General features: G+C 35.3%; 1 protein-coding gene across 15 annotated transcripts in view; it reads left to right on the plus strand.

Moving 5' to 3' along the window:
• Abi1 (abl interactor 1) overlaps positions 1 to 24,218 on the plus strand; it is a 105,414-nt gene extending 81,196 nt beyond the window's left edge. Inside the window, exons 4-12 of one of the 15 annotated variants that reach the window (XM_069998282.1) lie at positions 390 to 404; positions 1,338 to 1,438; positions 3,185 to 3,325; positions 7,008 to 7,108; positions 7,987 to 8,067; positions 11,651 to 11,827; positions 14,677 to 14,763; positions 19,345 to 19,530; positions 22,377 to 24,218. In XM_069998282.1, the coding sequence (XP_069854383.1) occupies positions 390 to 404; positions 1,338 to 1,438; positions 3,185 to 3,325; positions 7,008 to 7,108; positions 7,987 to 8,067; positions 11,651 to 11,827; positions 14,677 to 14,763; positions 19,345 to 19,530; positions 22,377 to 22,552 (1,065 nt within the window). In that variant the 3' untranslated portion in view covers positions 22,553 to 24,218. The remainder of the gene's footprint in view (positions 1 to 389; positions 405 to 1,337; positions 1,439 to 3,184; positions 3,326 to 7,007; positions 7,109 to 7,986; positions 8,068 to 11,650; positions 11,828 to 14,676; positions 14,764 to 19,344; positions 19,531 to 22,376) is intronic. The other 14 variants (XM_069998283.1, XM_069998287.1, XM_069998288.1 and 11 more) reach the window with 14 other exon arrangements.
• Positions 24,219 to 24,250: the final 32 nt, after the last annotated feature.

The following is a 24,250-nucleotide window of genomic DNA, read 5'->3' on the forward strand; positions in this document are numbered from 1 at the left end:
CAGTTTCAGTCTTGAATGTGAGAAATTTAAATAGCTTTAGGTCTAGTGTGTTCTTCAATTTTGTTTATCTCAAATTTTTTTTTTCCCTTTTAGGTCTCTGTAATTCATTTGGAATAGTTCCTATAGGATAAACTATTGACCTAAGAAATTACTGGGCTTGCATGATATTGGCATAATTAAGTGGTGGTTTCCTTAATAATATATATTTCTTTTGATACATGGAACATATGAATATTCTTGTACTTTTGAATATAAAATATTTGGAATATGACTGGATAAAGCTTAATTAGAATGACTTGAATAACTATAAATGTAAACCTGTCCTGTCAGATATAACTTACCTAGAATTAATTTCTACTTTTCCCCCCTCTTTTTTTGCCAACATAAAGTGGCTAAAAGCCAAGGTAAGAAATATTACTTACATTTGATCCACAGTATTTCCTCTATATTGATAGAGGCTGCAGAGCCACTAAAATTTGAAACTCTTCTATGTCTGTCTGCTTTTTCCTGTAGGATTTGTATAGATTAAATGTACTCAAACTCAGTTCCAATCAGCAACATTTAGCTTGGCTGTGTTAATATATCAAGGATATATTGACATTTGCATTGATAGAGGAACATTAATTTTGCTAACATTTATTGCTTTGCTCATATTTTGATAGTTGCCTTGCTTTCATTGACTTACAATTAGGAGGTTTCCCAGACATCATAATGTGACTTTGTTACTGAATTGTTAGGATAAAGACGATTTTTCAGATGGGTGTTTTAGCAGATTGACAGTGAGATCTGTAGTTTATGCTTTTGCACACATTTGAAAAATTTAAGAAACCCAATAGTTGAGTGCAGATAAGTTTAATCTGAGTAAACGTGTTTAGTGATAATTTAATAAAGTCTTACTTGCATTTTGCCAAAAGCTCACGAGTGGCACAAAATGGTAGGAAAGACTCAGTGCAGATGGTTCCTTAACTTTTAAAAATATAGTACCAAAGTCTTTATTAGAACTGTCTGGGGGCTGGGAAGGTGGCTCAGTGGTAGAGTGCTTGCCTTGCATGCATGAGGCCCTGGGTTCGATTCTTCAGCACCACATATGCAGAAAAAGCCGGAAATGGCACTGTGACTCTAGTGGTAAAGCGCTAGCCTTGAGCTGCAGAGCTGAGGGACAGTGCCCAGGCCCAGAGTTCAGGCTCCATGACCGACCAAAAAACAAAAGCAAAAACAAAAACCTGTCTGGGAATCCTTACTTCACATTCTGTTATTAAAAAAAAAATAATACATAGTGTTAAAACACCAGGAGAACAATTTGATATAAAAATAAAAGCTCTCTTTCCACATTTTAGCATGGAAATAATCAGCCTGCAAGAACTGGCACACTGTCGAGAACAAATCCTCCTACTCAGAAACCACCAAGTCCTCCCATGTCAGGCCGGGGAACGTTGGGGTAAGGATTCAACTGTATTTTACAAAAGAATTTCTATGCTAAAGAAAAGAGCGTCACTTAGATAAATGTATGGATCTTTGTCTTAGAACCTTCTCTATGTGATGATATCTTTTTCCAATTCATTTTAATTTTTACTCTCTGAACAGAATCCAAAATCAATCTGCCTGCTTTAATAATATCTCTACAGAAGTCTGTACTTGGAAAGTTCTTTTATAATTTGTTATAAATGAATACTTTCTTGTCTAATTAAAAAAATTAATTGTAAGTCTAACTTAGATATGTCTTAAGTACAAGGACAAGAGAGTTCCAAATGATATTTAGGCATATATTTACAATATTTATATTATTCAACTTTGAGCAAATAGCCTGCTCTCTGTAGTTTGGCTTAGTATTTGCACCTCTTCTTGTTTCCCTATTTTGGCACTTAAGAATTAGGAGTCTTTTCCTGGCCTTGAAACTATAAACCAGTTGTAATCTCAGACCCTCCGTATTAAAGTAGCTTTAGGGGAAGGCCAGTTCGAAAAATAGAAAAGAGAGGCCAGTTATGGTGTTGCATATTTGTAATCCCAGATACTGGTAAGGTAGGGAGAGTAGATCATGATTTTGAGGTCAGCCTGGACAAAGTTAGCTCAAAATACTATCTGAAAAATAAGCTAAGAGATAAATTTGATCCAAGTACATTATATACATATGAAAAGAACACAATGAAACCCTTTTGTACAATTAATTCATGGTAATAATTTTTATTTTTTTATTATTTATTTATTTATTTACTTTTTTGTCGGTCATGAGGCTTGAACTCTGGGCTTGGGCGCTGTCCCTCAGCTCTTCAGCTCAAGGCGAGCGCTCTACACTTGAGCTACAGCGCCACTTCCGGTTTTCTAGTGGTTTATTGGAGATAGGAGTCTCACGGTCTTTCCTGCCTGGGCTGGCTTTGAACCGCGATTCTCAGATCTCAGCCTCCTGAGTAGCTAGGATTACAGGCATGAGCCACTGGCACCCGGCAGTAATAATTTTTAAGACAAAAACAATAAAAGTGGACAAAGGAAAACATACCATATACAAGAAAACAAACAAAAACTATATAAGAATTATGGTTCACATTGTAGAGCACTTAATGTTGTAGGTCCTAAGTGTACTCCCTACTTCTGCCCCAACCCAGAAAAAGTAGAAAAGGTAATAGGTTTTTTTCCTTCCTATTCTCAAGCTACCAAATATTTTCAAAACTTTCCAAGAAATTTCTGAAAGATTATTTACCTTAACATAGAAAGTATTATATTAGCTTAGTGAAGATTTTAGTTTCTGTTTTCATTTTGTCAACCTCTGCCCCTGAAAAAATAGAGAACTAAAATAATAGTAACAGTTCTTAAGTTAATAGCATTATATCAAAGATGTGAATATAGTTCAGATATTCCCATATTGAGGCAGAAATTAAGGCAATATTTAGCTTTCTTTGTAAAGGACAGTGGTTTATAGGTGACTAAGCCAGGAATAATCATGTTTCAAAGAATCATAACCCTTTTTTAAAAATTAGGAATAAGTTTAGAACTTTACTCCTTTGAAGGAAACATGTAACAAATTTTAGTTTTCATATTGAAGTAATATTTATATACCTCAGTTTAGAAAACAAAATTAGTTTATTAAAATTTAAAACCTGTTACGATTAGTCACAAAGAGATAATTGCAAATTTGGGAGAGGGGTCTATTTTATTATTCAATATTCCTTCCTATATTGTTGTTTTTTAGACGGAATACACCTTATAAAACCCTGGAACCTGTTAAACCTCCAACAGTTCCTAATGACTACATGACTAGTCCTGCAAGGCTTGGAAGTCAGCATAGTCCAGGAAGGACAGCTTCTTTAAATCAGAGACCAAGGACACACAGGTAAACCTTCAAATTTCATTTGAACATTTAAAATGAGATGTTTTTGACTGTAACTAACTTCTATAAAAGGTGCTGGGTAAAAGTGAAGTTATCCTTTAATATTAATACTGTATATAAATGTTGAGGGTGATAATACTATAAGTACTTCTATGAATTTACATTGTACTTGCTGCTTTTTAGAGCTTTAAAATGTTTATACTCTGAACAGGTCCTTAGTTACTTCCTCTTTGACAACAGAAGTATATTTGGGTCCGGTCGTGGGGCCTGAACTCTGGGCCTGAGCGCTGTCCCTCAGCTCTTCAGCTCAAGGCTAGCACTCTACCACTTGAGCCACAGCGCCACTTCCAGCTTTTTAAAATTTTTTCTGCTTATGTGGTGCTGAGGAATCGAATCCAGGGCCTCATGCATGCAAGACAAGCGCTCTACCACTGAGCCACCTTCCCAGCCCAACAGAAGTATATTTGGATTTAAAACAAAGGAATGTTTTTTAAAATTGTCTGGGTGTTATTCCTGAACTTTTTTGCTTGAGGCTAGTGCTCTGCCACTTGAGCAACAGCTCCACTTGTGGTTTTTCTTTTTCTGGCCTGGGCTGGTTTTGACCCAAGATTCTCAGATCTCAGCTTCCTGTCTAGCTAAGGATTACAGGTATGAGCCATCATCACCTGGCATGACAAACATTCGTTAGTATATTTGGATGAAAGGTTGAATACCATAGAAGTTATGCAATATGATTTAAAATTTAAAAAGTTGGACGACAGATGATTTAGCTTATTTTTGAGGAAGAATTTTAAGATAGTTGTTATACTAGAGGGTGTTATTGTATCTATCACTTAAAAATGTATCACGCGTGGTGCCTGCAACCTTATCTACTCAGGAGGCTGAGATCTGGAAGGAGAGCAGTTTGGGAGCAGTGTGGGCAGAAAAGAACTTGTGCTCTTGTTTGACTTGCTTGCACACAGCTGGCACTCTACAATGCCTTAAGCCATGCCTCCAGCTGTGCCTTTTGCTAGTTAATTGGAAATGGAGTCTCAGGAACTTTTCTGCCTAAGTTGACTTTGAATGTTGATCCTCAGGGTCAGGCTCTAGAAAAGCTAGGATTATAGATAGGCATGAGTCACTGGCGGTCAGGTAGTTCTTTTTTTCATGAATGTATTCTGTTAGATTAGAAATAACTATAAATTGCTTGACTGCCAATATTTTAGGGTTCACAGGCCGCCTAGGCTCTCCTGGGAATGCTCAGTTTTTTCATTGTATCACAAAACAGCCATAATGATATGAAAATGGCTGTATTAAACTTTATTTATGATATTGCAATTTAAGTTTTACATTTAATATGTTGCAAAAGATTCTTTAAATTTTTTTTCCAAGTGTTTAAAAAATGTAAAATCATAGTCTTAGCTCACAGCAAGAATTAGACGTGGCGTACTTTTGACCATCCCTTATGTGAGAAAATGTCATTTAAGTCAATAATAGTAGAAGAGCATAACAAGTGCACAGATATTTATATATCTTTGATGTAATGATGAATTGGCTTTAAAGAATTTGGGAGGGCTTGACACTCAGTGCTTTTTTCTTTCATTAATCTAATATATATATATGTATATATAAAATCTGTTTTCTTATTTATAAATCATATTAAGAATTACGAAAATTTTTACCCAGACTCTGTAAAACTTTGCCCTTAAACTATAATGTGAGCTAGGTCTGGTGGTATTTAATGCATTTTTTCAGTACTTGGAGGGCTGAGGCAGGGGAGTCACTTGAGCCTAGAAGTTTGTATGAAGCCAGCCACAGAGAGAGACTGTCTCAGATAAGTATTAATCCAGAGCCTAAGGCTATGTACACGCTCATATATACTTTATGCTTTGTAGTGTCCATCACACTTTGCTCATTCTTGACTGTGGAGTTCCATGACAACATGGTTCCTTCTTTTGTGTGCTGGTCCTGAGGCTTGAACTCAGGGCTTCAGCACTGTCCCGAGCTTTCTTTTTTGTCGGTTGTAGGGCATAAACTCTGGGCTTGAGCACTGTCCCTCAGCTCTTTAGCTCAGGGTGAGCACTCTACTACTGAGCCATAGCACCACTTCCAGTTTTCTGAGTAGTTTATTTGAGATAAGAGTTTCTCAGACTATTGGGCTAGCTTTGAACCATGATCCTCAGATCTCAGATTCTTGAGTAACTAGGATTACAGGCGTAAGCCACCAGCGCCCGGCTTGTGCTGGAACTTTTGTACTCAAGGCTAGTGCTCTTCCATTTGAGCCACAGTTCTGCTTCTGGCTTTTTGGGTGGTAATTGGAGATAAGAGCTCATGGACTTTCTGTCTGAGTTGGCTTTGAATTGTGATCTAAACATCTCAGCCTCCTGAATAGCTAAGATTACAGGCATGAGCTATCAGTGCTTCTCATAACGTGGTTCATTCTTGCTTGTTCCTTGTATCTTTTGTTTTTTGTTTTTGAGACATCTTGCCCTATAGCCCAAACAAACCTTGAACTCAAGCTTTCCCACCTTAGCCTCCCATGTGCTAGGATTACAGTTGTGCATCGCCACAGCTATTCACTCTTCTGTGTAGTGGGTTTTAAATAGTTGGCAACACACTGTATTGTAAGATTTTAATATTTTTTAGTAGAGATGATATGAATATTTTATCAGTTTCAGATAAATTACACATTAAAGGTTTATCACAAACAATTAGATTTTTTGTGTGCACATATAAATATGTGTATGTTCATATGTACATAGATAAATACATACATATGTCAGTAAAAGAGTGTTTAGAAAAGCCTCCAGTTTAGCTGGGTGCCAGTGGCTCATGCCTGTAATCTTAGCTACTCAGGAGGCTGAGATCTGAGGATTGGGGTTCAAAGCCAGCCAGGGCAGGAAAAGGCCATGAGACCTTTTTTTGTTGTTGTTGTTGGTTGTTTGTGGGGCTTGAACTCTCGGCTTGGGCGCTGTCCCTCAGCTCTTCAGCTCAAGGTGCACACTCTGCCACTTGAGCTGTAGCGCCCTTCTGGTTTTCTGAGTGGTTTATTGGAAATAAGAATCTCATGGAGTTTCCTGCTATAGCTGGCTTTGAACCAAAATCCTCAGATCTCAGCCTCCTGAGTAGCTAGGATTACAGGCGTGAGCCACTGGCACCCATCACTGCAAGACTCTTGTCTCCAATAAACCACCAGAAAACTGGAAGTGGTGCTGTGGCTCAAGTGGTAGAGTTCTCTCGCCTTGAGCCGAAGAGCTGAGGGATGGCACTCAGGCCGAGTTCAAGCTCTGTGACAGACAAAAGAGGGGAAATAAAGGCTTTCAGTTTATTACAACTTTTCTTTTTTCTTTTTTGTGGAACTGAGGTTTAAATTCATGGCCTTGAACTGTTAGGCAGGTATGCTGCCACTTATTCCAAGCCCCCAGCCCCTTTTCCTTTATTTTTCTGGTAGAGTCTTGCATTTTTGCTCAGGACTGGCCTTGGTTGTTGACATTTCTGCCTGTGCCTCCTACCTCACTGGAATCACAGGCATGATCATCATTCCTGGCTTATTTGTTGAGATGGGGGTTTTGCTAACTTTGCCTAGGCTGTCCTCAAATAGTTATCTTCCTGACTCCACCTAATGGGTAGCTGTGATTGATTATTCCGATTTTCTTCATAAATATGCAGGACTGCTATTTTCAGTTATTTCTTCTTGTTTTTGTAGTGGAAGTAGTGGTGGAAGTGGGAGCCGAGAAAACAGTGGAAGCAGTAGTATTGGCATTCCCATTGCTGTGCCTACACCTTCACCACCCACTATCGGACCAGGTATGTTATTCTGTGTTTAATATGTGGTAATATAAATACTTAAGTTATTAGAAGTATTATTTGTAATTACAGTGAGAATAAAGGCTAGTGACATTTCGATGGTGTCACGAAATTATTTGGACGTTACCAGTTCTGTCTCCTTATATACAATGCATATTAAGTAACTATTTAAAAATGTGGTCAATTTTGTTTTAGAAAAGCTTGTCTTTGTCAGTAGTCAAGAATAACATTCTTTAAAAAACTCATATTTTTTCAAGAGCAAGTCAGCTATACATTTCGTCCAAAGAATCATTGCCTAAAGGCAAATTATGTCTCAGAGTCTTGATGTTGTCTTAATTTAGGATAGTTATTTAACTCTGCTGGTCTTTTGTGACTTCACTACATTTTTTGTGTGCAATTCAGTTTATATTTTAGTAAAGTGCGATGAATGTAAACTGAGATCGAAAGTTCTTTTATTTTTTAGAAAAGTAAGGCATTCTTGGAGAACATTAAATTAGCCCCTTAATTTTTAGTAAAGAAAATGGGACACTTTTGGGGGATCTGAGGGGACAAAGAGTTTTATTATGTATATGTAGTCTAGTATTGCTTACATTTAAAAAGTAAGTATCATAATAAAAACATTAGGGAAACGTCTTAGCTTTTCAAGCATACTGTTGAAGGAGAAAGGCTACTTATAAAGACAGGCACATTTTCTAGTTAATACAATTATAAACTCAATTTTATCTAGCAAAATTCTTTATTCATTTGAACATGTGTTACATATGGGTGTTTCTTTTTCTTTTCTTTCTTCTTTCCAATACATTGTATTTTCCTGCTGTTTCAGAATGTTTAGTTCTCTTTTCTTGCACTCTGACCTGAATTATAAACTATTTTATTAGAAAACATTTCTGTCCCTCCTCCTTCTGGAGCTCCACCAGCACCACCTCTGCCACCACTTCTCCCAGTGAGCACTGTGATAGGTGAGATTGCATAACCATTGGAGCCATTGACCTTAATTTGCATAATTCTTAATGAACTCCTCTGTAGCTAATAGAATGCAAGTTTTTATAGCTTTTAGGTGGTAGATTATAATGCGAAGGTTAAAATATTACATCTAATTTGCACTAATTTCTTCTAGTGAAAGAACTTATTCAGTAACAATATATAGAATAACTTCTTCTGCAATATGAAATGCTTCTATATGTGGTTTATAACCAATGTAATATGACTTTAATTTACTTATTGTTCAGATTTTTCTAAAAGAATTGTAGTGATTGCTAAAAAAAAAAAAAATCTAAATTAGTAATGTAATTCCCTCTCCCCACAGTGGAACTTTATTAAAGCTCCCTGGTATGTACAGCAGTAAGAAGACTGGTAAAAGTGGGAACAGGAGGAGAAAAATGGGAAGGAAAATGATGTGTGATGTGGGGTCCTCCAATGTTTTACTGTAGATTATACTTTGAAAAATCCAGTTTTTATGATCGCTGAGGATGCTACAAAACAGTTTTTTGAATAAAGTGCATTTAATCTGAAGAGTACATTGAGCATGTAAAGGATTCCACATGTAATCAGTATAAAAACCATTTGTGGGGCTGGGAAGGTAGCTCAGTGGTAGAGTGCTTGCCTTGCACACATGAGGCCCTGGGTTCGATTCCTCAGCACCACATAAGCAAAAAGAAAAAAAAGCCAGAAGTGGTGCTGTGGCTCAAGTGGTAGAGCGGTGGCCTTGAGGTGAAGAGCTGAGGGACAGTGCCCAGGCCCAGAGTTCAGGCCCCACGACCGGACCCAAAAAAAAAAAAAAAAAAAAAATTTGGCTGTAGAAGTACAAATTAACAGTTATGCAGGTAGAAATGATAGTGAAGTCTTTTAAATAGTGAGAGCCAAAAAGTGGGGAAGGAAGTAATTAAAAAACCTCAGAACTTTGATAATAGAAATTGTTAATAGATTTGTATGAAACTAAAATGCCATTAGCCTAATTAGTCAGGAAAATTAAAGCCACAATAGGATTCTATTTTTGAATAGGTAAAAATTGTAGAAGTGCACAATACGAATATTGGTGAGGATATGTGATCACAGGAAAGTACATTACTGGTAGTGTTACTAGTTGATATACTCATTTTGCAAAGTAACTCAAGTTGAACATTTACATGTTCAACTTGATAGATGATAGATATTTGCCCTAGAGCATTAGTTCTCAAACTATAATTAAGGAACACAGGTTCCAAGATCCTTTCATAGTAAATTTGGGAGCTCTATTCATTATTTACCTTTTTTATTCTCTTTCTATTAGAAGTATGTTGAAGAATTTTCCAGAGGCTACATGAAGTCAGTTTTGACAGCTAATGGAATGTGTGCTTTATTATTTATGTGTTTCAAAGATATATGGATATTAATATCTATTATGGTAATCACTTACAGCTGTAATCCACATAAACAAAAATTTTTTGAGGTTCTCTAATTTTAGAATGGACTCTAATACTAAAAAGTTTGAAAACGACTCTTAGGGCAATAGTTTTAAGGGTGATGTTCCCTAATCATCAACATGTGGGAAGTAGTTAAAACTATAAGCTTTCAGATCCCATTCCAGGCTTAATCATTCAAAAACTCTGATGACCCCAACAGTCTGTACTATATATAAGGCCTCAAGAGGGATATTCTGATTAGTGATGAAATTTAAGAATGGTTGTTTTATGGAAACAGAGGAACCATATTTACAAATGTTCATTCCTAAACAAGTATTTCTAAGTAGTATTAATAACGTAAATCTCAACACAACTTAAGTGTCTCAATACGAAATTAGGTATAATTCACCTGTGGTTAAAAGCTATATAGAAAACAAAGTGTTCAATCCAGAGAAAGGACACATAGGAAGCTTCAGTGATAGGTTAGTACTGTATTTATGGAGCTTGGTATTTGTTTTATTTAAAGAGTGGTGGTGGCTCACACCTGTAATTCTAGCTACTTAGGAGGCTGGAATCTGAGGATCGTTATTGGAAGTTAGTATGGGCAAGAAAGTCTGAAACCCTAATCTCAAAAATGTCAGAAGTGGAGCTGTGGCTCAAGTGGTAGAGGACTAGATTTGAGCACAAAAACACAGGGATAACACCCAGACCCTGAGTGTAAGCCCCAGGTTCAGGGTGTGCACGTGTGCATGTGCACATACGCACACACACACACAAAATTCCTCCCTCTCCCCTCCTCCCCCCCCCAAAAAAAATTAGTGCTGGTGCTTCACAGTTGTAATCCTAGCTACTCATGAGGCTGAGCTGAGGATCTTAGTTCAAAGACAGCCTTGGTAGAAAAGTCCACGAGACTTATTTCCAGTTTAAAAAAAAAAAAAAAAGCTGAAAGTGGTGCTGTGGCTTGAGTAAAAAAGCCAACCAACCAAGAGCTCAAGATCCTAAAAGCTGAAAGTGGTGCTGTGGCTTGAGTAAAAAAGCCAACCAACCAAGAGCTCAAGATCCTAAGTTCAAGCCTCAGAACCAGTACAAAAATAAAAGATTTTTCTTTCCCCTCATTTTTTGTCAGGGAGAATAATAAACTTAGATTCTAATTCTGACATTATACATGTTTTAAAAATAAAAGTAACACTTTATAATGATTCTACTGTAATATGTATTGATATCATTATCTTCTAAGTCAATAAAAATTTAAATGCAAGTGGTATTTTATCATGCAATTTGGATTTAGACAGCTTTTTGTTTTTGTTTTTGGTTCAAGATTAGGACTTGAACTCAGTATCTGACACTTTCACTCATTGGCTGGCACTCTATCACCTGAACCACACCCCCAACCCCTAGAGTTTTATATTGTAAATCAAAATTCTGAAAATTTGTAAACCAGATATATTTACATCTGACTTGAGACTTTCCATCTCAAACTATTGTTCAGTGGTAATTTGTTGGAGAGACAGTTTACATATAAAAGCTGTACACAGTTGTCCTTCATTTCCATGGGGAATTGGTTACACTACCCCTCAGATACCAAAATCCTCAAGTTGCTTATATAAGACAGGTAATACTTTCATATAACTGATACTTTCGTTTAATACATCCTCCCTTAATATACTTTAAATCATCTAGATTAGTTGTCACATTTAAAGCAATATAAATGCTATGGATTTAAGGAATGACAAGAAAAAAAAGGTACATGTTTAGTGTGGATGCAGATTTTTTGTTTTTTGTTTTTGTTTTTGTTTTTGTTTTTTTTAATATTTCCCATCTCAGCTTGATGGTATCCATAGATTTGGAACCCACTGGTACAGAGCTACTGTTAAATGTGCAGAAAATTTATAGGTAGTGTTAACAAAATTCCATTTGGGATTATGTTTATTTGAAAGGTTTAAAAGAACATTATGTATGTACTTTTGTAGTTTCCCACACAGTACCTTTTTTGCCTTGTTATTAGTGTCTGAGGAAGAGTTTTTGATCTTTCTCTTTATTTTATATTTGTAAGCTTTGTAAAGTAATATTTCTTACTGAGAATCCCCACTCTCTGTTCTGCCACCTGAGGTGATACAATGCTCAAGTCTCTTTGTTGGTTGCCTTGACTAATACTTTTCAGCAGCCCCGGGCTCAGCTCCTGGTTCCCAGTATGGCACAATGACCAGGCAGATTTCTCGACACAACTCTACCACTTCTTCGACATCTTCTGGTGGATATAGACGAACTCCCTCTGTGACTGCTCAATTTTCTGCTCAGCCTCATGTTAATGGAGGTCCACTTTATTCTCAAAATTCAAGTAAGCTTATGCTTTGCAGGCATATAGCAACAGTGGGGCTTCTTTTGAAGGAATCTTTTTGAAATTGTTATTCTTGCCAGTGATAGACAACAATTGAAACCATGTTTATTGTGTGTTTATTTTTTGTTTACAGTTAGTTATTGAATCATAAATACTATTGATTACTTAACACGTTCTCCAGATTTCAGACTTAAGTATACAGCAAAATTTAATGCTTTAATATTGCCTCTTTAATTACTGCAATATAAGTAAAACTAGAGAAGAAACACTAAATCAAATGTTTTTATTGGCATGTGTTCCCAAACAATTCAGTAATGATAAAGATAATGTAAAACTTTTCTGTTAAAAATAATGAAATGAAATTGCTGGCTATCACTTTGAAGGAAGTTAAAACTTATATTGAAATGAGTTCAAAACCAATTAAAAAACACTCATGATACCTGCTTGATTAATCTGTCTTTGAATAATCATAACAGTGGGAAGGATCTTTGATTTCTTTTCTTCATCTCAGTTTGCACATCACAATACTAATTGTAGTTATTGTTCAAAAGCTAGTAAGATTAAAAAATAGTTTTAGTATATAATGTTAGGAAGTTTGAATAGTTTACGGTAGTCCTTAAGTTCACTTTTCATATTAAGATGTTTAATACAAAAACAGACAAAAAAAAAGAAATTTGAAAATTAGTCTCCTGTCCAGTATTACTTGATGTTGTGGTTTCTGGGCACAGACGAGGCTTTACCTGACTGTCATATATTTTACTTAAACATCAAATACTGTTTGCGTAGAAGGTTAGTATAAGTTCTTTTTCTTTTAAAATTGCATATCCTGAACATTTATTTTAAAAAATAGCAAAAAGCCTTAATCACTTTTTAAAATTTTTTTAAATTAAAGAAGATTGTGTTACAGCATAACTGAAAGCCACTTTAGAAGATCTAAAAATTCACAGATAATCTCAAATTTCTACAACCTTCCAGACTAATATTTTCATTTTATTCTAACTTTCTTTGGGCTCCTTTTTGGTGTTGATGGGGCAGCTAGTGTCTGAATGTTCCACAAAATAATAATTCACCTCACTAGTTTTATTGGCTTTAGTTTCTTTTAATGCTTTGCATTTTTAAATCCCATCTTTATGTTCATAATTTTTCTTTTTACCACAGACTTGTACTTTACTCTGAAAATGAGGTTTTTCTTTCCCCTAATAATGTTTGTGTAGTTTATTTTAACAATACTTGAGGGGCTTAGTTTCAACAAAGACAATGTAGTGAATATCTACATTCTCTGGAATGTTGGGAGCATATAATGGCCTCAGACTTTAAATGTATTATTATGTTTTATGTAATTATCCTTCAGTATGAGTTGGCTTTTGGTGTAGTTTTAATAATACATAAACGTTTTTAGTGTTCTGATGTGCATATTTTCCCTTTTGTCTAAATGTGACGCCAATAACGATGAGCCAAGCCTTTTCTTTTTCTTACTAACCAGCATGGCTAGTCACTTATTTATTTATTTTTAAAATTAGGTTTTTAGGAGTTTTGTTGTAAGTCTCTAATCTTTTATTTAACCATCTCCCACCTACCGAGTGTCAGTAGGAAAAAGGACTAATTACTTAGTGAATTGAATATTACTTTTAGCCATACAATAAATATTAGTGCACAATGCTTTGTTAAGGTGTTGCTTCTTTGAATCTGAAACTTCTTTCTAATTTCTGATACTTACCAACAAAATATCTATTCATTGGGTAAATTGGAGCAATGTTTTGATGAAATGAATTTTGGGAGCCAATAAGTTGTTTTTCTTTGATAATTTATGGTCACTTATTGGTGACCACCAGATGATAAAACTGAATTTTATCATCTAATCCTTTTGACTTTGGCATATTGTTGTCTTGTTAAAAAAAAAAATTAGACGAAACACAGGATTGTTAACTTCTAGTTTATGTTTCAATAAGTAATGTGTTTGTTGGTTCACATGAGCATTTGACATGAATTTCCTATAAATTATGTCCTTTCCTGAAAGAAGTTTGAATATATTTCAGTCTAGCCAATGTCTTATTAGAAGTTAAGATAATCAGTACAAATGCTTGTACATTTTAAATCATTGGAGATCAGTTTTCCTTTTTCAGACAGTGCTAAAAAGGTCACTTTTGAGCGTCTCATCCCTTAAAACAGCATACTCAAAATGACATATGGAACACTCTTACTCGTTAGCAAAGTTAAGAGTGATAGCTTTAAAAATAAATTTGTCAACTTAAAAAATAATAACCTTGTTTTTTTATAAAGAAATGCTTTTTCTGGAGTGTATAAATTTAGATTTATAATGACAACTGTCTAAAGGAAACCTGAGATTAACATATTGATTTATACATGTAATCAATAGCTATCACATAATTGTATTTATTTGGCTTCTGATTTAATATTACCTTAAAATAGACCTATTTATAGTAAAACACAATATTCTCAAAACCTGTAGGTATTTTATTATTACCTAGTTTAGAAGTTTTTCTATAGAATTTGGTAACCATTGCACTAAAATGAATGCTAACGGTGAATTAAAAATTTCCCCAAATAATTTAACACTAATATTAAGTACATTTGTTCTTTTATATATTTAATCCCCAATTGGCTAAGTACCATTTGGCTTTAGGTTGTGCTTGTGGGACGTGAACTTGATGAAGTTTCTGTAGGTTTTTGTTTTGTTTTTGTTTTTGTTTTTTGTTTTTGTTTCATTTGCAAACTGTTCTTTGCATACTTATGTTTGTGGTCTTTGTAACTGACTTCTGCTTTTTGTTTGTTTCCTTTTCTTTTCCTTTATCTGTTTTACTTCCCCCATACTGTGTTGTTGCTACCAGTTTCTATTGCTCCACCCCCTCCCCCTATGCCTCAATTGACTCCACAGATACCTCTCACAGGCTTCGTGGCCAGGGTGCAGGAAAACAGTAAGTTTGCAAACACTGAGCTATCAAAGAATAGAGGCTGTCTCCTTATAGCATGCATGGCTGACGAGTCATCATTTTCCTCACTTTTATTGAGAAGCTAATCTTACCTTGAAAATACAATCAGCTGTATGTCATTGAAACTGAAGAGCAAGGTCTTCAGTTTTTTCTCTTGTGTGCATGATTACTGACCCATAGAAATTTCAAAACTGCAACTTTCCTAAGTATTTATATGATCTAAAACATGAGATATGATCTTTGCATATTGCTAAAGAGTATTCAGACACAAAGACACAAATCAATAGAATTCAAAACTTTGTGTGTTTTAACTGTGAGATTATGTTTATTAAGGGAATTTGGAAAGGTCCTTCCCCCCTCCCCTTCCCCTCTAAAATACACAGTATTTTAGAGAAAACTTGTGGCATCTGGTCTTTATATGTGAATAATTTTGATCTATCTATATAAAGGTTCATCCTTTAGGATAAATCTTTAAGAAAAGTAAATGGATCTAAGCTCTCTCCATTTAAGGCTGAGTGATAGGGAATGCAGGACTATTTTGTAGGCCCATGAGGATATTACTGAATACGTACCTCTTGTTAGTGATTTTCTTTTTGAAGATCTTCTCTGAATGAAGATAAGGTTTGATGATTATTTCTTAATTGTTTTTAATGGATTTAATCTGGACAGACTAGTTTATATTGCTCCCTAATTTCAAGGTCCCAGAAGATGTATAATCCTAACTACATGATCACAGTGAATATTGTGTGACAAAATGAAAAGTACCATTATTACTGAATCATGTAACTCCAGAAAAGCTATTGAAATTAAGATGGCATCCCTTATATAACTGTTTGAAGATGATAATAATAATAGTTGTAATAACAAAGCACCAGATCTATTCATTTTGCTACAGAGGTGGCATATTTTACCTTATTTAGAGCCATCATATGAAAATAAATTTCACAATGTTTTGAACAAATGGGCAACCCCATGGACCAGCCCATTATTTTTGAAAAATATATTGGGATAAATTTCATTTCAGCTTTTGCTGACTCTTTTGGGTTACCATTCATTACCTCCCTCTCACCAGTTTAATATATATTTGTTGGGTGCTAGCTTTGGGAAGAGAACAGTTTAAGACAGTCCTTTCCTTCCAGTGATATATGATCTAATGTTTTGAAAATTTCTGAGTATAAACCATCTATTTGAAAACTCCTGGGTTCAGATATTTAAAAATAAATGAATCTTAAGTTTTTAAAAATAGATGAATAGGGTGTGTGTGTGTTGTGTGTGTGTGTTGTGTTGTGTGTGTGTGGGTGTGTGTGTGTGTTGCCAGCGATCAAACTGAGGGCTTTCTGTATTGTAGGCAACTATTACCACTGATCTGCATAGTTTTGCTTTATTTTGTTTTGTTGTTGTTTTTCTTTTTAAAGATGGGCTTGCTACATAGCTGAGGCTGGCCTTAAAATCCTCTTGCCTTCTGCTTTTTAAGTGCTGGAATAATAGATTGGTATTCCTTATATACCACCATGCTGGCTAAATTGCTGATCCTTAATGCTGCAACCATTTTTACTAAGTCTGCAGCAGTGTAAAAACGAAGGCAGTTCAGCTTTTTTTTTTTGGAAACTGCCATATCACTTGGACTTACTAGAAAATACTTTTTGTTACCATAATAAACATTAATTTTGTGAATCCAAAGGTCAATTTTTTTGTAACTTAAAACATAGAAATCATGTCTATGTATGTTACAGCTACATGACTGGGCACAACTATTTTAGTTCTTAGGGTGTGTGTGTGTGTGTGTGTGTGTGTGTGTGTGTGTGTGTGTGTGTGTGTGTGTGTGTGTGTGTGTGTGTGTGTGTGTGTGTGTGTGTGTGTGTCACATGCTCACTAGTGGTGGGATTTGAACTCCGGTCATTGAGCTCTTGCTCTGCCTTTTCCTTCAGTGCTTGTTTGTGCTCTACCAACCACTTGAATCACACCTCCAGTTTTGTCTATCAGAAACTGCTATCCTCAGATCTCAGTCTCCTGAGTGCTAGGATTGATTTTATAGGATGAGCCTATAACACGTGGGCAAACCATTTCTTTGCATTTTTTTCTTTTTTGTACTGATCATGGGTTTTGAACCCCAGTGTCTCTTACTCTCCTGTCTTTTTTGCTTAATGCTGGTGCTTTTCCACTTGAGTCACACTTTGTCCCTATTTTATAGTTCTTTTTTTCTCCCTGAAGGTGTTAACTTAAATCATTCTCCTATGCCAGTTGATTTACCAAGCTTATTTGTTATCTTTTTCTTGCAAATTAAGGCAATTGGAATAAATTGTGTACCAGCACTTCAAATGTTTATAAAGCAGAAATTTTTTGTTCTTTTCTAAATACCCAAGTTTCTTTGCACTGAAAGTGACAGTGAGTACATGTATCTTCTAACCTAACAATACGTGTCTTAAGATATGAGCACTCAATTTAGTAGTGTGCTTACAGTTTTCCATTATTAATATCACAAGGCTTTTTGAACTAAGTAGGCATAGTGTTAAATGAGCTCTTGTACAGAGAATTATAATTTCAAGACAAGACAATGTAGATTTATCACAGATAGACATAAAGACAATTGAACAAAAACATTAAATTGTATAAGCCAAGAACAGTGTTACTTTAGGGATTTAAGCAGACATACAATTTGTATATTATGCCAAATTAAGAATATGACTTTGTAACTATTTAATGTTGTAATGGTGAATTCCCATCTTTCTTTCTTCTATATTATGGAAGAGGTATGAGCAAATACGTTATAGATGGGTACATGGAGTGGAAAAATAAACTGTACACTTGTTTGATAGGTATTAGAGTGAGTGTCGCCACACAGAATTTGCTTTTTAATAGCTGTTTTCATCCTCAAGAGGATAAAAATAGAATCACAAATTTCAGGTAGTTGTGCAAATGTTTGCTATTGGTTATATTTTCAGCATATTATTCCAGCTCTGGATCGAGTAAACTTAAAATTTTTTATCATTTCAGATGAAAACATTTTAATTTGACTTTTGGACTTGTAAAGAAATTTGTGGACTAGAAATTTAAGCATTAACTGTGTTCCAGCTTTGAATTCCATAGTGTTTGGAGCACTTGTCACTTGGTATCCTAGTTAGTTCAGTGAATATAGTCCTAGCTTGACATTGTCCTAGTTCCTTATTAATACCTTTGATTACCTAAAAACACATAGATAAACATACCACAGCTTTGTAGAACCTGAGGTACAAGTCATTTTTATTGTTTTATTTGGTATAAGTTTCGTTTTGTTTCTTTTTATTATTATTATTATTGCATCTTCCCTCAACACTTTGTTTAAATCTTAATCATGGTTGTATTAGAAAATTGGATCTTTAAGTTCTAGTCTTTCTGTCATCTCCTGCTTTTATTAATAATAATGCCAAAAGAAAACTCCAAACTTAGCTTCAATTCTTTCTTCAAATTTTGATAATGAGTTTTCAAAAGATTTTTTTGTAGTTGAGAATGATTTTTTTCCTTTCAAAAATGTAAATAGAAGGGAGAACTTACATAAAGATGCTATCATCTTTTCTCTCCACTGAAGTAAATAATAATAAACAAATAAGAATATATCTATTTGAACCCGGTGGTTCATGCCTGTAATCCTAGCTACTCAGGAGGTTGAGATCAAAGCCAGTCCAGGCAGGAAAGTCGTGAGACTTATCTCTGGTAAACCATTCAGAAAACTGGAAGTGGCGCTGAGGCTCAAGTGGTAGAGTGCTAGCCTTGAGCTGAAGAGCTGAGGGACAGCACCCAAGCCCAGAGTTCAAGCCCCACGACTGACATCCCCGACCCCTCCCCCCCCAAAATACATATGTTTGAAACTTAAATGTCTCAGGTGCAAACACTGTCAAACAGCCAAAATCAAGCCAGATGTGAGTGGCTCACACTTGTAATCCTAGCTACTCAAGAGGCTGAGATCCTAAGTATTGAAGTTTTAAGCCAGCAGAGAAGTTGGAGAGATTCCATCTCCACAATAACCAGTTAAAAATTAGACTGAAGGGACAGCCCAAGTGGTAGAGTGCCAGACAAGCCAGAAGGCCAAGCCAGAGATAAGCGAGTGCGAGGTCCTAAGTTCAAACCCTAGTTCCAGCAAAAGTAAAAATATCAGAGGCACAAAAAAGGTTGTCAACACACCAGAGTAATCTTGTAATATTTTAAATACTGCTGTCCAAATGACAAGTATGAGTAAGGTTTATTTTTTTGGAGCTAAAATGGCCGGTGCTCTACCACTTGAGCCATGCCCCAGCCTGTTACATTTGTTTTGACTTAAACCTTGGAATAAGGAAACTTCTTACTTGTAAAATCCTATGAAAAGAGACATTGTGTCCTAACCTCTTGCATTAACTATTTTTGTAGTGCTTCTTGGTATTTTATTATTATAGAATTATTCTTAGGAATAGCATACATTTTAACACACCAAGCTTTTCTAATCATTGCATGTTTAATTTTAGTGCATGCTGTATATGGTTAGAACTTTCTTAACTTCTTATAGTTTATACATTGACAGACCAATTTCTGATTCACATTATCTGAAATTTTTAGTTGCTGATAGCCCAACTCCTCCACCGCCACCTCCACCAGATGACATTCCCATGTTTGATGATTCTCCACCACCGCCACCACCTCCTCCAGTGGACTATGAAGATGAGGAAGCTGCAGTAGTTCAGTATAATGACCCATATGCTGATGGAGATCCTGCATGGGCCCCCAAGAACTATATTGAGAAAGGTAAGGTACCATTATCATGGAATTGATGCGAAGGATGATGAATTATAAAGCTTTATAACTATAAAAACATCTTTTCCAGTATTTCTCAATGTAAGCTGCCTTACCAACCAAGGTGACTTACCTAAAATGTGTATTCCTCCTCACTATAAAAGGGGAGGGGTACCTGGGCTCCAGTGGCTCACGCCTATAATCCTAGCTACTCAGGATGCTGAGATCTGAGGATCATAGTTCGAAGCCCAGGGGAAACCACTCTGAAAACTGGAAGTGACACTGTGGTTCAATTGGTAGAACACTCGTCTTGGGCTGAAGAGCTTGAGGGACAGTGAGTTCAAGACCCATGACCAACCAAAAAAAGGGAGGGAGGGGTAAAAAGGGGGAGTGTTCTTTATAATTTAAATAAAAATTGTGATAGGTGTACTTTTCAAACTGCTTATGATTGCAGCTTCAGATTAATTTGTCTCCTTGCTTATATAGATGAAACAACTAAGACAAAAAGTGGTTAAATGACTTACAGAAGTCATATGTGTACAGTAAATGTTTAAAAAGTTTTTTCCAACTCAGTTATATTAAAATATTTTCAAATACACTGGTACTATCATGAGAAAAATGCTTTTTAAGATTTTTCAGTTAAAAAAGTCAATACCTCGTCAGGCTTAACTCAGCAACTGTTTGGCTTTCTTTGCTCATAGTTGGTGCTCTATGATTTGAGGCAAGCTTCCAGCTTTACTGTTGCTGGCTAACTGGAGTGGAGTCTCTCAAACTTCTCTGCCTTGGGCTGGCTATGATCCTTAGGTTCCCAGCCTCCTAAGTGACTGATTACAGGCTTGAGCCACTGATGTCCAGCAGTTAGATGATTTTAAGCGATTCATGTGTGAAATTAATTCTAAAATCCCAAGTTTACCTTATAAACACCTGACAATTATAAGAACCTGATAAAATTATAAGAAACTATTCAGGTTTCTAGAATTTTTCTCTAGTTTTATACCATTTATGCCATCTATATTTCTGTGCAGATCTTGAAAATACTTGTAATTTAATTCGACAGTTTTCATTGCCTTTGAAATAGATTTCCTTCTTTTTGCTTTATTAGGTTAATGTCTTACTCTGAGACCAGCAGCATTCTTTTCCCAAAGTTAATTTTAAATAGCAATTTTTATTTAGGACAACTTGAATATTGTTTTAGATTCCCATGTCCCTTCAGATAGGAATATATTGTTGCTGTGAGGATAATAGATTTGATTGGTATTGAATTCTGTTTTTGCCTATTTTTTTACTTGGTAAAAGCAAATGCAGCTTTCTAATGAAAAATGGACTATTGCATAAATTGACAGATTTGGAATGGTACTGGTTAATTACTTGAGCAGGATACAAAAATATCTTCATAAGTTGAAATAAGTACTAAATCAGGGGTCAGCATACTTTATGTATTATAAAGGCCAAGACCAGGTAGTATTTTAAGCTTTACTGGTTATACTTACTGGTCTAAGCGCTGTCCCTGAGCCCCTTTGTGCTCAAGGCTAGCACTCTACGTATTTTAAGCATTATTGGCTATACTTACTGGTCTGAGCACTGTCCCTGAGCCCCTTTGTGCTCAAGGCTAGCACTCTACCACTTGAGCCACAGTACTACTGCTAGTTTTTGAGTGTTTATTGGAGATAAGAGTCTCATGGGGATTTTTCTTCCTGGGCTGGCTTCAAACTGCGATCTTCCAATCTCATCTCCTAAGTAGCTAGCATTATAGGCATGAGCCACCAGTACCCAGCACATATCCTTCTTTTGTAGTGCAAAAGCAAGCATAGATAATACATGAATGAATAGGTTTTATTTTATTTATAAAAAAATGGTTTAGATTTGTCCATGGGCAATTATTTTCTGACTGCAAGATAAAGCAAACCTGCTAATTGAATTTCATTTGAATTTGTGAATCAACAGTGTAAGACATGACTATTCCAAAAGCAATTTTTAGGTCATGTTAACTCAATTTTAGTGTAATCTGAAATGATCTATATTAACATGAGTGGACTTTAGGATCCCAGTAAACTTTATAGTACATACAAGAGTTTGACCTTTTATCTGGATTAGATCCTGGAGAGGATAGCAAATTGTTAATGGTTGAATATGAAGAGTAAGAGAAATTATATGAGAGAGTCTTTTGAGGAAGAAGTAAATGTACAAGGAGGAAGCTGGGTAAACAAGACACCTAATTTGGTTTGGTATTTTTACTAGTTAGTGGAACCAAGAACATGAGATACATTTTTATTATAGCTTGGTTAGCAGTGAGTGGCTAGTGCCTATAATCTCAGTTACTTAGGCACCTAAGATCTTTGCCCAGTAATTAATTTTGAAAATCATTGATTCTATAGACAATACTATTGGATAATTGAGTAGAAATACTTAGATTCTAGGGCTGGGAAGCTGGCTCAGCGGTAGAGCGCTTGCCTTGCATGCATGAAGCCCTGGGTTCGATTCCTCAGCACCACATAAGCAAAAAGAAAAAAGCCGGAAGTGGCGCTGTGGCTCAAGTGGTAGAGTGCTAGCCTTGAGCTGAAGAGCTAAGGGACAGCACCCAGGCCCAGAGTTCAGGCCCCACGACCGGACCCCTCCCCCCCAAAGGAAACAAAAAACTTACATTCTAAATTCAAAATCATTTTTAAAAGATTGGTAAAATCTGTTGACTCTAATGTAATCAAATTTTGTCCATTTGATCTGCCACTGATCATATGGTGATTTAAGAATTAAGACTCTTCATTAAAAAGATGGTTCTCTTGTCTGTCATTAAAATTTAAAATTCAAGTAAATGTTGGATATAGTATATTCATGTGAAATTTCCATTGTTCTCTCCATAGTTGTTGCAATATATGATTACACAAAAGACAAGGATGATGAGCTGTCATTTATGGAGGGTGCAATCATTTATGTTATAAAGAAGAATGATGATGGCTGGTATGAAGGAGTCTGCAATCGAGTGACTGGTCTCTTCCCTGGGAACTATGTTGAATCAATCATGCACTATACTGATTAATTCTCTTTGCTTTTAAAGTAGGTTCTTATTACTCAGTCATACTGTGGGACTATATGGTTAACAGAATTGTCTTAATGTTTTAAAATGTGCCCATATTTTCAGGATATGCTATTTTATTGGTATATTTGAATGTGTACCTGTAAGCATAAATCTTTGAGGCAGTTTGTTTATTGCTAAATAGCAATTTATACAAAACCTGTCTGTAACTGATTATGCTTATATAGTTATTTACACATTGATAACTATGACCAGCCTAAATATTCTGGGGATATGGGGTATAATATTTAACAATCATGATTCATATTGTACCATTACATGTTCCAATGCAGCATGGTTACTAATGCTATGTGAGACTAATACTAAAATCAGAAAACTTAAATGCTGGTGCTGGTCATATCTTTTGTTTAGATTCTCTTTTTAAAATACTGTTTGCTTAAAGCATGCGTAAAAATTTATGTATTGAAATATACTAAAAATTCCAAGATGCTTCAATTTGTGTAATGCCTCAAGTACTCATACTTACATGAGCCTCTGAGGTCTCTGTGGGAAACAGAACAAGTATCTGCCATGTTGTAATTTGTATCTTAATTTTTTTAATGAGTGAAACTTGAATTCTAAATTTTTTTCCATTTATAAATATGTAAGTGAACCAAAGGTTTTTGTCTTCCCTTACTGGTTTGCTTTAAAACACATGCACGCACGCGCGCGCACAAACACACACACACAAAATCCTTGATGTATTGAAGAATTATAGTTCTATTTTCTCAATGTGATAACATGGAAAAGAAATTTTAGCCTTATCTTAATCTGTCTCAACACTGGGACAGATTTTTGCAGATTTAAAATCTGATTTACAAGTCAATCTACTGAATTTCTTTTTAAAAAGTAATTTTTGAAGCTAAGAAAATGTGCCAGAGTGTGCACATCACCCTATAGGTAAAGTCCTAAGGATTGCCATGTCAGTCCTTCAGTTTTACAGTGGACTATCATACACTGGTTCAATGAAAGAAAATGATCTTTTACATATTGTAAAAGTGGGATGCAATTTGTGAATAGGCACTATGTAACCCATTGGCACTAGCAACAATAAGATTTTGAATAAAATAATTGGGAAAGATAGATGTTAAAGATAGATGTTAATCAGTGCAGAGATATAATTAACCAACAGATTTGTATTATCTTTTGACATAACTGAAATGCAACACATGCACTTTGTGTGTCTCCTCTTAATTTAAGGGAGGATTAGAGGGATGTTTTCTCTTCTGTGTATAATTCTATATTGCTTAGGATATTAAAATAGAGCACTCAAGTGTGGGTTTCTGTGTATTGAGGATTCTCATTTGGATTTCAAGTTACAGTTATGTACTGATGTTACAGACTTATGACAGCATAGCGAATGGCGAGACTAGTGCAAAACATTTATCTCTGAAAATTAAAGACCATTATTGCTACCAAATCAATGTGACTTTCATATGAATTTTTCCTTTGTTAATTTTAAAGTATCATAGTGATCAGCTAGCTACCTTTTACTTTCCTTTTTTCAAGTGGAATGTTCTTTTAATTTGTATATAACCTGTTGTCTAAATCTTATGTACAGATTTTTATAATAAACCATTCTCCTATATGAAATTTTGGATACTGTTAAAATATAACTAATGAGGACTTACTTGCAGACTTCAGTTTTTTTGTTTTTTGTTT

This window comes from Dipodomys merriami, unplaced genomic scaffold (assembly GCF_024711535.1).
Source record: "Dipodomys merriami isolate MVZ:Mamm:240054 unplaced genomic scaffold, mDipMer1.0.p SCAF_51, whole genome shotgun sequence".
Classification (NCBI taxonomy): Eukaryota; Metazoa; Chordata; class Mammalia; order Rodentia; family Heteromyidae; genus Dipodomys; species Dipodomys merriami.